The 14,234-nt window shown below is 39.6% G+C and overlaps 1 protein-coding gene across 4 annotated transcripts in view; it reads left to right on the plus strand.

The window, feature by feature from the left end:
• The window catches only part of KLHDC10 (kelch domain containing 10), a 68,461-nt gene that overhangs the window by 37,010 nt on the left and 17,217 nt on the right, over positions 1 to 14,234 (plus strand). For 2 of the 4 annotated variants that reach the window (XM_007982904.3, XM_007982906.3), the window contains 2 exons: positions 6,712 to 6,735; positions 12,264 to 12,485. In XM_007982904.3, the coding sequence (XP_007981095.2) occupies positions 6,712 to 6,735; positions 12,264 to 12,485 (246 nt within the window). The remainder of the gene's footprint in view (positions 1 to 6,711; positions 6,736 to 12,263; positions 12,486 to 14,234) is intronic. The other 2 variants (XM_007982905.3, XM_007982907.3) reach the window with 1 other exon arrangement.

Consider the following 14,234-nt stretch of genomic DNA (forward strand, 5'->3'; position numbering starts at 1 on the left):
TCACACCACTGCACTCCAGCCTGGGCAACAGAGCAAGACTGCATCTCAAAAAAAAAATTATAAGAAAAATGAAATACACTTACCATTCATTAAGTGGAAGTGGTTCATCATAAAGGTCTTCATCCTTATTGTTTTTACATTGAGAAAGCTGAGGAGGAAGAGGAAAAGGAGGACTTGGGCTTGCTGTCTCAGGGGTGGCAGAGGCAGAGGAAAATTTGCATATAAATAGATTTGTGCAGTTCAAATTCATATTGTTCAAGGGTTAACTGTATAACATTCTGTAACTAAAATTAAACAAATTGAGAGTAGTGCTAAAGGTCCTAGAATTTTTTGTTTTAAAATTTACAGGTGTAATATTATCTACTAAAAGAAAAATTCAAATAATATAGAAATACATAGGGTGAAAAGTGAAGATCCTTATTGTAAGCATATATAACATTCCTACAAATCAAGTTCAAAAAAGACAGTTCAATGAGAATGTGTTAGAGGCTTGAGCAGGTGTTCTTAATCTGTTCTTGCACTGGTATAAATAAATACCTGAGACTGGGTACTTTATAAAGAAGAGGTTTAATTGACTCACGGTTCTGCAGGCTGTATAGGAAGCATGGTAGCATCTGCTTCTGGAGAGGCCTCAGAAAGCTTTTACTCATGGCAAGAGGCAAAGTGGGAGCGGGTGTCTTATATAGCAGGAGCAGGACCAAGAGGCGGTGGGGGGAGGTGCTACACACGTTTAAACAACCAGATCTTGTGAGAACTCAGTCACTATACAGTACCAAGGAGGTATGGTGCTAAACCATTCACGAGAACTTCACACCCATGATCCAGTCACCTCCCACCATGCCCCATCTCCAACACTGGGGATTACAATTGAACATGAGATTTGGGTGGGGACACAGATCCAAACCATATCAGCAGGCATTTCCCAAAAGAAAAATTCAGATGGCCAATAAACATGAAAAGGTGCTCACCCTCATTGTAATGAGAGAAATGAATATTAAAACCACGAGAGCTCTACAAACTCACAGGAATTGCTAAATTAAAAAGACTGACAACGGCGATACCAAATATTGGCAAGGATGTGGAACAACAGGAATTCTCACATGCTGCCCTTGGATATGTAAATTGGTACAGCCATTTTGAAAAACATTTTGGCTTTACCAAATGAAGGTGAAGATTTACACACATTAAGATTCAGAAATTCCATGGTTAGATTTATAGCCAACAGAAATGCGAGCCCCTGTGAACTTGCAGCGTGTGCAAAAATGTTCATAGCAACATTAAGAACCACAAATTTGAAACAACCCAAAATGCCTCTTCACACAACTTAGACTAGATAAATACATTGTGATATATATTCATACAAATAAATAATATTTGGCAAGGGAAATGAACAGACCACCTCTGCTCCCCTAGAACAGGGATGAATCTCAAAAACTTAATTGTGAATAAAAGAGCCTGGAAAGAAAATATACTATATTATTCTACATACTGTTCTATTCAAATACACTTTAAAATCAGGCCAAAATAAACAGTATTGTTTAGAGATGCATACCTAGGTATAATAAAGCTATAAAAAGACAACAGATTTTTACGATTGCCCTAAAAATCAGGAAGCAGGATACTCTAGAAGTGAAGGGAGGTTGGAGGGTGTGATCAAGATGGGCAGGCAGAGGATTTCTGGGTGCTGACAGTATTCTGTTTCTTGACCTGGATGATGGTTATTTGACCTATTTTAATAATTTGTTAAGCTCTTTATGCAGTATTCTGTTCCTTGAGCTGGGTGGTGGTTACTTGAGCTGGATGGTGGTTACCTGTTCTCTTTTTAATAATTTGTACATTTAAGGCTGGGTGCGGTGGCTCACGCCTGTAATCCCAGCACTTTGGGAGGCTGGATCACCTGAGGTTGGAAGTTTGATACTAGCCTGACCAACATGGTGAAACCCTGCCTCTACTAAAAATACAAAATTAGCTGGGCCTGGTGGCGTAAGCCTGTAATCCCAGCTACTCGGGAGGTTGAGGCAGGAAAATCGCTTGAACCCAGGAGATGGATGCGGTAAGCCAAGATCACACCATTGCACTCCAGCCTGGGCAACAACAGTGAAACTCCGTCTCAAAAAAATTAATTAATAATAATTTGTACATTTATATTTATGTAAATTCTAATGCATGCCATATTTAACAATAAAAGGAGTTAAATTTAAAAAGCAAAGATCCTGCCTCACATCTTCACTCAACCACCATTAACAGGCCAGTCTTTCCAGATGTGGTTCTTTCTGAAGAGTGTTAAAAAAATAAAAGTTTGTTTTCCAGAGAGTATTAGGGGTAATAAGATACAGATCTTTGTAGGGGAAAAAAGAAAGCTTATTTCAATAAAATCAGAAAAGTGGGAAAATAAAGCAAGAAAGAGTGGTAAATAAAAAATACATAAGATTGCAGGGACCAATCTAAATAAGAAGAAATCAAGATCAAATGGACCTTATCTGTGGAATGTATTTAGTTTACTACTTTAATAGGCTTAAAGAAAAAGTGTGACTTTGCTGTATTAAATAAAGCATTTAATAAAATTTGATATTTAATGTGCTCATTTTGTTAAAATGCAACCAGTACCCTTATGACATACATGCTTTTCTGTATGTTACATTTGAATACAAACTTTGTGTTGGGTGCACAGTGGCTCATGCCTGTAATCCCAGCCCTTTGGGAGGCTGAGGCAGGAGGATCTCTTGAGCGCAAGAGTTGGAGACCAGCCTGGGCAACACTCTGTCTCTAAAAAAAAAAACTGAGAAATTAGCCGGGTATGGCGGCACACACCTGTGGTCCCAGCTACTTGGGAGGCTGAGATGAGAGGATTACTTGAACCTGGGAGGTCAAGGCTACAGTCAGCAGTGATTGCACTGCTACATTCCAGCCTGGGCAATACAGCAAGACCCTGTCTCAAAAATAAACAAACCAACCTGACATCCATTCCTGGTAAGGGAAAACATTCTTATGCATCCAGGGATAAAGGATTTATGACAGAATACTATAGAAAACCAGTAGTAAATATCATATATGATGTATCATTTATTGATAAGAAACCAATAGCAAACATAATATATAACGGCAAAACCTTACCAGTATCCTCATTAAAGTAAAAAAACAAGACAAAGATGTCAACTGTCATCTCCACTATTCAACTTTGTTCTGGAGTTTTCAGCCAATACAGTAGAAGACCAAGAAAAAAGAAAAAAAAAAAAAAGAAAAAAGCACACATATTGGAAAGGAAGAGTTAAAGTTGGCATTAATAACAGGTTATCTGATTATCTACCTATAAAATTCAAGATAATTCATAATAACTAATACTAGAGTTCAGAAAATTGACTGGACAAAAACTTGTAAAAACCACCTTCTTATATATTAACAGCAACCAATTAGAAAATGAAGTATCTAGTTACAATTGTATGGAAATTTATAAAGTACTTAGAAATAAAAAAACAAGAAAACAATGAAACTATTGATGAAATACAAAAACTAGCTTGGGCGACCAGGTGCCATAGTTCATGCCTGTAATCCCAGCGCTTTGGGAGGCTGAGGTGGGCGGATCACCTTGGGTCAAGAGTTCAAGACCAGCCTGGACAGCATGACGAAACCCAGACTCTACTAAAAATACAAAAATTAGCTGGGCGTCGTGGCGCACGCCTGTAATCCCAGCTTCTCAGGAGGCTGAGGCAGGAAAATTGCTCGAACCCAGGAGGCGGAGGTTGCAATGAGCCAAGATAGCGCCACTACACTCCAACCTGGGCGACAAGAGTGAGGCTCCGTCTCAAAAAAAAAAAAAAAAAAACAGAGGCAGTGGCCCCTGCCTGTAGTCCCAGCTACTCTGGAGCCTGAGATTGGAGAATGGCTGGAACCCGAGAGGCGGAGGTTGCAGTGAGGTGAGATCACTGCCACTGCACCCCAGCCGGGGGACAGAGCAAGACTCCGTCTCCAAAAGAGAACAACAACCCCCTCCCCGAAAAAAAAAAAATAGCTGGTTGAATTCGCGTGCGCCTGCAGTCCCAGCTACGCCAGAGGCTGAGGTAGGAGAATCGCCTGAACCCGGAGGCGGAAGTTGCAGTGAGCGGAAATCGCGCCACTGTACACCAGCCTGGGCGACAGAGCGAGACTCATCTCAAAAAAAAAAAAAAAGAAACTTTACTCACGGACATAAAAAAAGACAAGAATAAATGGCTAAGGATTATGTTCCTTAATGGGTTATCCCAGATAAAATCCTCAAGGGACTTTTTAAAAATTGAATTTTAATTCCCGTAGAACTTCCGGTTTAACAGAAAAATTGCAAAAATGGTGGAAATGCTCCCGTATCCTGGCCGGGCACAGCGGCTCACGCCTGTAATCCCAGCACTTTTGGAGGCCGAGGCGGGTGAATTGCTTAGGCTCAGGAATTACCAGCCTCAAGACCAGCCTGGGCAACGAGGCGAAACGCCATCTCTACCAAAAATACAAAAAAAAATAGCTGGGCGTGGCGGTGCGCACCTGTGGTCCTAGCTGCTCATCAGGATGCTGAGGTGGAAGGATTGCCTGAGCTCCAGAGGTGGAGGTTGCAGTGAGCTGAAATTGGGCGACAGAGCGAGACCCCATCTCAAAAAAAAGAAAAAAAAAATTTATTTTGTATCTACCCAGATTCCCCAAATGTTATTTTGTCTTTTACTTTATCCTGCTCCCTCACCTCTCTCCCTTCCCCCGTTTATACACAATACGTATGTGCATATTTTTCTGTTTCAACCATTTGGAAATTGCAGACATGATGTCTTCCTCTTTTTTTTTTTTTTTTGAGACAGGGTCTCGCCCTGTCGCTCAGGCTGAAGTGCAACGGCGCAATCTCAACTCACTGCAGCCTCCGCCTCCCAGGTCCAAGTGATTGTTCTGCCTCAGCCTCCCGAGTAGTTGAGACTGCAGGTGCGCGCCACCACACCCTGTATTTTTTTGGTAGGGTCAGGGTTTCACCATGTTGACCAGGCTGATCTCGAACTCCTAACCTCAAGTGATCCACCCCTCTTGGCCTCCCACAGTGCTGGAATTACAGATGTGAGCCACCGAGCCCAGCTGATGTCTCTTTATTTTTTTTTAAATTTTTTAAAAATTAAATTTTTTTAGAGGTGAAGTTTTGTTCTATCACCCAGGCTGAAGTGCAGGGGTGCAATCATAGCTTACTGCACTGAAGCGATCCTCCAGCCCACCTTAGCCACCCATGTAGCTGGGACTACAGGAATGCACCACCATGCCCGGCTGATTTTTTTTTGGCGGGGTCAGTAGAGATAGGGTTTCACTATTTTGCCATATCTCTTTATGTCTGTGTACCAAAGTGTTTGCGCCTGAAAAACAGATATTCTCTTCCATAACTGCAGAACCTGTATCAAAATTAGGCATCAACACTGATTATTAACCCTATAAATAATGGGTAAAATTAATACTAGTATATAAGTTACAGACCTTGTTTCAGATTTTGCCATTATTATTTTGCCATTATTCTAATATTGTTCTTTTTGTTTGTTTGTTTGTTTTGAGATGGAGTCTCGCTCTGTCACCCAGGCTGGAGTGCAGTGGTGCAATCCCGGCTCACTGCAACTTCCACCTCTCAGTTTCAAGTGATTGTCATGCCTCAGCCTCCCAAGTAGCTGGGATCACAGGTGCCCACCACCACTCCCGGCTAATTTTTGTATTTTTAGTAGAGATAGGGTTTCACCATGTTAGTCAGGCTGGTCTCGAACTCCTGACCTCAGGCAACCTGCCCGCCTTACCTCCCAAAGTGCTGGGACTACAGGCATGAGCCACCGTGCTGGGCCAATAATGTTCTTTAATAGCAGCAAAAAATCCAAGATTGTGTGTTGCATTCTGTTGTCATGTGTCTTTAGCCTCCTTCAGTGTTGAACAGTTTCTCAGCGTTTTTTTTTTTTTTTGACACTGATGTTTTTGAACAGTTGCAGGCTAGGTACATTGTAAAATGTCCCTTTGGGTTTCTCCCCGTTTTCTCATAGTTACATTCAGCTTATGTATCTTTGGCAGGACTACCACTGAAATAATATTGTGGTCATCTCATTGCACATGATGTTGATTGATTTGTCCCATTACTGGTGATGTTAATTTTGATCACCTGGATGAGATGCTGTCTGTCCATGGGACTTTTTATAGACTTAACAAACTCATTCTAAAATTAATTGCAAAAGTAAATGGAGAAAAATAGCTGGATGTTTTTGGGAAAAAGTAATACAAAAGGGAATTTGTTCTAAATATTGAAAGATAGTTCAAAGCTATAATAATTAAAACAATGTGGTAATGAGGGCCAGGCATGGTGACTCACACCTGTAATCCCAGCACTTTGGGAGGCCCTGTGGTAGGAGATGCTTATATAACCAACAAGTAATATTGTAGGTTAGTGTGAATGGATTGCTTTGGTCTGAGCAACTTGGGCTCTGGGAGTAGTAAAAAGTTCTACCTGCCGTTTGGGGGATATGGGAGAGCTAACTGGATGAGACTTCCTTGGCTTTCCTTGAGACTTCTAGGTCCAACAGAAGACCTGTCTTTTGTGGTAGAGGTAATTGTGGCCTTTATATTTGGAAAGAAGTAACCAGTTACATTGATTTGTCATTTAGGCTGTTTGATATTTATAACTAATGAATACTTTTAACAAGTTTTTTTTTTTTTTTAAATGGCCTCACCACAAATGTTCATTAGCACATCTGGAAGTGGCTACATCTTGTAAGTAATAGACTTATTAAGCAATAAATGTTATGTACTACTATATTTACAAGCTTTTGCATTTAAGCTTCTGTGATGTTCTTATATATATTTACATATTGTTTATATATATTTACATTCATATATTCTTAAAGGCAAGAAATTTTGTGTCCAAGGGCACTAGACCTGAATATTGGGATTTTCCTAATTCTACTCTAGAACCTGTCGATTTAGTATATGATAAAGATGGCATTTCAAATAAGTATAGGAGGGGTGGCTTTCTTTAAGTCGTTTGGGAACAGTAGCCTGTTTATTTTGGGAGGAAAAATTAGAGCCCTACCTTATACAACACACAAAAATATTAATTCTGATGTATTCAAATTCTGAATATAAAAAATCAAAACCTGAAATTATTCAAAATAAATGAGAATATCTTAATCATTTTATAATGATGCAGCGGTGAATGAAATACAGAACAAGGGAGCTGTAAAAGACAAGATAGAGAGACTCAAAACCTCTGTATGTTAATAGATGCCATAAGCAAAAGACAAGGAGCAAGCTGGAAGAAATAAATATAAATAAAGAATCTGGAGTCGGGCAAGGTGGCTTATGCCTGTGATCCCAGCACTTTGGACGGGTGGGGCACGAGGATCATTTGAGCTTAGATTAGATGTTCAAGACCAGCCTGGGCAACATAATGATACCTCATCTCTACAAAAAAAATTTTTAAAGTAGCTAGTTGTTGTGGCTTATGCCTATAGTCCCAGCTGCTTTAGATGCTGAGGTGGGAGGATCACTTGAGGAAGAGAGGTTGAAGCTGCAGTGCGCTGTGATTATGCCACTACAGGGTCTCACTCAGCCTGAGTGACAGAGTAAGACCCTGTCTCAAAGGAAAAAGAAAAAAAACTTCCACAATGGTGAGAAGACAATCTAATAGATCTAAAAAGTAGGCAAAGGAGATGATCAGGGAGTTCCAAAAAGAAGAAATACAAATGGGCCAATAATAAGGGAAATGCAAATTAACCTGACACCAGCTTGTACCCATCAGATTGGCACAAATTTGAGAAGGTTAAAGAGCATGAAGAAGTAGGCACTTGCATAACATTGCTGGGAGTAGAAATTGGTCCATTCTATTTGGAGAGCAGTGTGGCCCTATAACAGTATTATATCTATACACGTATTTTTGTTTTGTATTTTTTATTTTTTCTAAAAAAGTTTTAAATGCATATTCCTTTGACCTAGAAATTCTACTTCCAGTAATTCTCATACATTTGCATACAAATATATGTAGAGGAAGCTTTGTTACAATATTATTTGTAATAGTGGAAATGTTGGAAACAACCTTCTGTCGCATTATCTCAGACAGCTAGCTTCTTTCTGCCTTTGGACTAGAAACTAAAACCCGTTTCCCTGGTTACTATAAGTTCCTGCTTTCTCCCTGGGGTAAAGAACAACTCCTTGTGACATGGAAGAGAGGATGGGCCAGACTTCACAGGGACATAATCCTTTAGCTTCATGTTCCCTTCTGGATATTAAATGTTTACCTGTGAATACAGGTTCTGTTTTGATTTTTTGCTTTTACATTTTCCACTGGGAGCTCCTGAATCAGGTAAACCAATTCTATGGTAGATTTTATTAGCAGCAAGTAATTTTTAGGAAAATGGGATTTGCACATGGAGAATTTGGGGGAGGATTTAGAGAGCTGCTTTAGAGCCTGAAACACAGTTTCAGTTTTGTCAAGGTTGAGGAGCCTGTGCTATATTTCGCCTAATAAAAATTAATGCTTAGTCTCTGTGGCATTAACCCAGACAAATTCCCATGGTTTATCCAAAATGAAATGACTTTTTAATATGTTAGTCACTCCTGGGCTATAAATATGAGAAAGAAATCTGTAGTTACTGGCGAGAGAGAAAGAGGAGTTGCCTTTTTACTCTCAGCTATGAGATTCCTTGACAAGATGTTTAATATTTATCAAATATTGATTAGATGCTCTTTACCCAAAAATGTGATTTGCAGAGATCATGAAATTATTAACAGAAGCCAACAGTTGGGCTGGATCAGCACTGTGTCAGAAATAGGTGAACTACAAAATTAAAATTCTTCCAGTATCCACATTTAAAAAAGTAAAACAGACAGGTAACATTAATTTTAATATTTTTATTTAACCCAGTATATTAAAAATACTATTTCAACATATAATCAATATAAAAACTAATAATTTTACATTCATTTTTGGGTACTAAGTCTTTGAAATCCAGTGAGTATTTTCCATGTGAAGCACAGCTCAGTTTGGACCACCCACATTCCAAGTGCTCGGGAGCCATGTGTTATGGCTCATGGCTACTGACTTGGGCTGTGCAGGCTGGACTGTAAGCTCCCGAGGACAGAGGTAGTCATTGCCTTATCATTGTACCCCAGCACCTAGCACAGTACATGGTACTTACTACATAGCCAGTGTCCAATAATAACTTTTTTTTTTTTTTTTTTTGAGATGGAGTCTCACTTTGTCGCCCAGGCTGGAGTGCAGTGGTGCAGTCTTGGCTCACTGCATGCTCTGCCTCCCAGGTTCACGCCATTCTCCTGCCTCAGCCTCCCGAGTAGCTGGGACTATAGGTGCCCGCCACCACGCCCGGCTAATTTGTATTTTTAGTAGAGACGGGGTTTCATTGTGTTAGGATGGTCTCGATCTCCTGACCTCATGATCCACCTGCCTCGGCCTCCCACAGTGTTGGGATTACAGGCGTGAGCCACTGGGCCCGGCCCGAAACCATCTTTTCACAGACCCCTCAACTGTGTAATCCATGTGAATTATATTTGTCACGGAAATAGTTGGCAGTAAACTTGTAACATTACCTTCCCTGCTGTACAGCCATTTAGAGAAAAATGTAGAATAGACTGCGTTTCTTTTCATATTTGCCCAAAAGCAGCTTTAAAAATTATCTGTTGGCTTCAGGTAATACAGCAAATGACAGAGATTTTTTAGAGTTGCTGTCTGCTGACCATAGCAACTCTGTTAGATTTCTTCTTTAAGTTTGTCTTGCTAATTCTTAGAAAGAAGCATTTGTGTCTTGAGAAGAAGATTGCGTAATCCAACACCCATTCCCTAAACCGTGTATCTCTTAGGCATAAATAATATCAAAGTCCACTGAGAGTTGGACACTGTTTTAATCATCCCTGTCACTGTTTACTTTGGCCTGATGTTGAAGTCAATCAAACTTTTAGTACCTGTTACAGATCTCCAACTGTTTAGGTGTTGTGGGTGATACAGGATAATTATTATACATGATCTTTGCCCTTGAGGAGCTTATAATCTATTTGGAAAATAAAAACAAACTGACAAAATGCATAGAGAAAAATAAATGCCAAATAAGTTGATTTCCCGTTTATCTCGTGTTTGCTGTGTGCCCGAGGCTTGGTTATAGAAAGGTGAATACAAATGTATTCCTTTTCCCTCAAATAGCTCACAGCCTCCTAGAAAGTTACATGTGTAAGCCAATAAACGTTTCAACATGACAAATCTAACAAATCTTTGAAGTGCAGTAATAATATCCCAATATGCAAATGAGGAAGCTGAGACTAAGTGAAGGTCAGTGACTTGCTCAAAGTAGCAATTAGAAAGAATCTGGATTCAAACTTAGACATTTATAGGAGCTCTTATTTTTTCTTCCACACCACACTTTCTGTTTCAAGAGTCCTAAAAAGAGAAACTGAGTTCGTCATTTAAGGCAAATCATAGCTCAATAAATTTGCCAACTGATTATAGTTTGTCTGATATTCATGTATTTACATAGTTAAGGTGTGATCTTATTGTATATGTATACACTAATATATGAGTAGTATGGTACTGAACTGGAAGGGTCCTAGGGTTTTATTGATGAGAAGGGTGGTGTGCACTAGACTTAGGTATTTCCACAAGTAGGGATTCATGGGTAGGTAGGTAGACTAGGCCAAGGTATAGGGGAGGAACTCTGGGCTTCCCAGGCAGAGAGAAGTGTGAGAAGTTGACAGTAGGACAAGGTTAGTAGGAGAAAAGCTCTAACATGTTGGGCAGGGGACTTGGTACTTGAGTGGTGAGGAACCATCAAAGACTTTCAAACACGACTAACAGGTTGGACGTCAGTGACTCAGTGATTCACTGTTTTTTAGTTGCTCTCAATCTGTGCACAATTTCAGCTCTTGTTTAAAAATATAACCTTAGAAAGTGAGATTTTGATTTTAAAAAGCAAATATAGAAGGCCTATGTTAGGTTGGTAATAAATGTTTGTATAACATGTTTATTAGGTGTCTAGTGTTGTCCTAAATATTAACTTTATACTAGTATCTATTACCAACATATAAAAGTACATTCATCTTTAGGGTCACAACTATAGTAGCTTCTTATTCCATCCACTATGTATTTAAGCATCTTTGTTTCTAAAGTTAGGCAAGAGTTTGTATAGATTGGTACAAACATTTTAAGGATAACAGAAATTATAATAAGCTTTTTTTTTGTGTTTTTTTTTTTTACTCTAAAATAACCTTGAAGTAATTTTTAGTAAACTAGTTGAGGCTGGACGTGGTAGCTTACGCCTGTAATCCCAGCACTTTGGGAGGCCAAGGCAGGCGGATCACCTGATGTCAGGAGTTCGAGACCAGCCTGGCCAACATAGTGAAACCCCGTCTCTACTGAAAACACAAAAATTAGCCAGGCATGGTGGCGGGCACCTGTAGTCCCAGCTACTTGGGAGGCTGAGGCAGGACAATCACTTAAACCTGGGAGGCAGAGGTTGCAGTGAACTGAGATCGCGCCACTGCACTCCAGCCTGGGTGACAGTGAGAGTTGGTCTCAAAAAAAAAAAAAAAAAAGTTGATATAATTTAGACTTCAGGACACTTTCAAATATAAATTGTAGAAACAGCTTTTCTTAGTAAAACTCTTAATAGGATGAAAGATGCTCTCTAAGATAAATGTAAGGAGACTCTTTGTTAACCACCATAAATCCAGGATGTTAAAGTCAAAATTTTACTGTAACTCCTTAACAGCCAGTTTTCATTTTAAGTGTATAATTATATCTTGTGGAAAACTCATAGATTTTATGTGTGTGTATTTTTATTTATACATGACTCATTCACATTCGTGATTATATTTATTTAGTTCTCTAATGTTCACAGTTTAATTTAGTTGGCCTGTGTTTTTTTCTCCTCTGAGGAAATTAGAAAATTTGTCCTGTTAGCTTTTGGATTATTAAACCCTTCCTCCTCCTTTTCTTGAAAATTTCTAGTTATCAGCCATTTTCTTGAATTTATCATGCTTTTTACAGTTATCAAAATCTGAAGGTAGTCATAAAAAATAGAAGTAGAGACTAGCTCCTTAAAATCTTAAGTAGTATGTGTGAATAAGAAGTGTTATTAAGAAGTATATTCATGTTATAAATCTAAACAAATAAGAAGTATATCCATGTTATAAATCTTTCCTGATCCCCTTTTAAGGCTAAAATGATTGTTACCTAATTTTGTTTGTGCTTTTAAACTGGTAGGACACCTGTGGAAAACTGTCCTCTTCTCTCCTAGGCCACAGACCTCCACCAGCACGAAGTGGACATCGTTGCGTGGCAGATAATACCAACCTATATGTGTTTGGAGGTTATAACCCAGATTATGATGAATCGGGAGGGCCTGATAATGAAGACTATCCTCTCTTCAGGGAACTCTGGAGGTATCATTTTGCTACAGGAGTATGGCACCAGATGGGCACAGATGGCTACATGCCCCGGGAATTGGCATCTATGTCACGTGAGTGCAAGCAGGTCGTAACTCCTGACTTTATGAAATGTCTGAGAAGCCAGGTTCAATGTCCCATATTCCTTGTTAATAATTTATAACACTGTATTGTGATTTTGCCCTGTTGGTGGATAGGCTTTTTACTGGGGTAATAACATAACATGGTGATTCTAAATTATTTGGGTCCTGAGTTTGAATTCAGCTTGTCAGGTGAGTTTTAGCTTTAATTTCCTAACTTGTAAAATGGGATTAATAATATCCTAGAGGGTTCAATATAAAGTATCACGTATATGTTAGGCAAAATGTAGTAGAAGGTCAACAAATGGGGCTTAGGACGATGACACTTAATAGCTATTGAGCAAAGTACAGGCATACCACGATACAGAGATATCGTGGGTTTAGTGCCAAACCACCACAATAAAGTGAGTCACACAACGTTTTTGGTTTCGTAGTGCATATAAAGTTATGTTAACACTATGCACTAGTCTCTTTAGTGTGCAATAGCATTATATCTAAAAAAGTACATACCTTAATTAAAAATACTTTATTGCTAAAAAGTGCTGACAACCAACTGAGTCTTCGGCAAGTTGTAATCTTTTTGCTGGTGGAGGGTTTTGTCTCGATGTCGGAGGCGGCTGACTTACCAGGGTGGTCGTTGCTAAAGGCTGGGGTGACTGTGGCAGTTTCTTAAGACAACATAGAAGTTTGCTGCATCAATTGGCTCTTCCTTTCACAAAAGATTTCTCTGTAGCATGTAATGCTGTTTGATAGCATTTTACCCAGAGTAGAACTTCTTTCAAAATTGGAGTCAAATCCTCTCAAACCCTGCTACTGCTTAATCGACTAAGTTTATGTGATATTCTAAATCCTTATTTGTCATTTCAACAGTGTTCCCAGAATCTTCATTAGGAGTAGATTCTATCTCAGGAAACCACTTTCACTGAGCACAGTGACTCATGCCTGTAATCCCAGCACTTTGGGAGGCTGAGGCAGGAGGATCACTGGAGCCCAGGAGTTGAAGACCAGCTTGGGCAACATAGTGAGACCTTTTCTCTACAAAAAATACAAAAATTAACCAGGCATGGTGCTGCACGACTGTATTCCCAGCTACTTGGGAGGCTGAGGTGGGAGGATGGCTGGAGCCCAGGAGGTTGAGGCTGCAGAAGCTGTGATCATGCCATTGCATTCCAGCCTGAGTGACAGAGTAAGACCCTGTCTCAAAAAAAAAAAAAAAAGAAAAGAAAAGAAAAAGAGGCCGGGCATGGTGGCTCACACCTGTAATCCCAGCACTTTGGGAGGCTGAGGTGGGTGGATCACAAAGTCAGGAGTTTGAGACCCAGCCTGGCCAACATGGTGAAACCCTGTCTCTATAAAAAATACAAAAAAAAAAAAAAAAAAAAAAAATTAGCTGGGCATGGTGGCAGGCGCCAGTAATCCCAGCTACTCAGGAGGCTGAGGCAGGAGAATCGCTTGAACCCGGGAAGGTGGGGGTTGCAATAAGCCAAGATCACCCCACTGCACTCCAGCCTGGGCAATAAGAGTGAGACTCCGTTTCAAAAAAATTAAAAAAAAAAAAATTAAAAATCTGTTGTTTAGTGTAGCCACTTAGCTGGATCTTTTGGATAACTTGCTGCAGCTTCTACATCAACACTTGCTGCTTCACTTTGTACTTTTATGTATTGAAGATGGCTTCTTTCCTTAAACCTCTTGAACCAACCTCTGCTAGCTTCCAACATTTCTTCTGCAGCTTCTTACCTCTCC

This window comes from Chlorocebus sabaeus, chromosome 21 (genome assembly GCF_047675955.1).
Source record: "Chlorocebus sabaeus isolate Y175 chromosome 21, mChlSab1.0.hap1, whole genome shotgun sequence".
In the NCBI taxonomy this organism is placed as follows: Eukaryota; Metazoa; Chordata; class Mammalia; order Primates; family Cercopithecidae; genus Chlorocebus; species Chlorocebus sabaeus.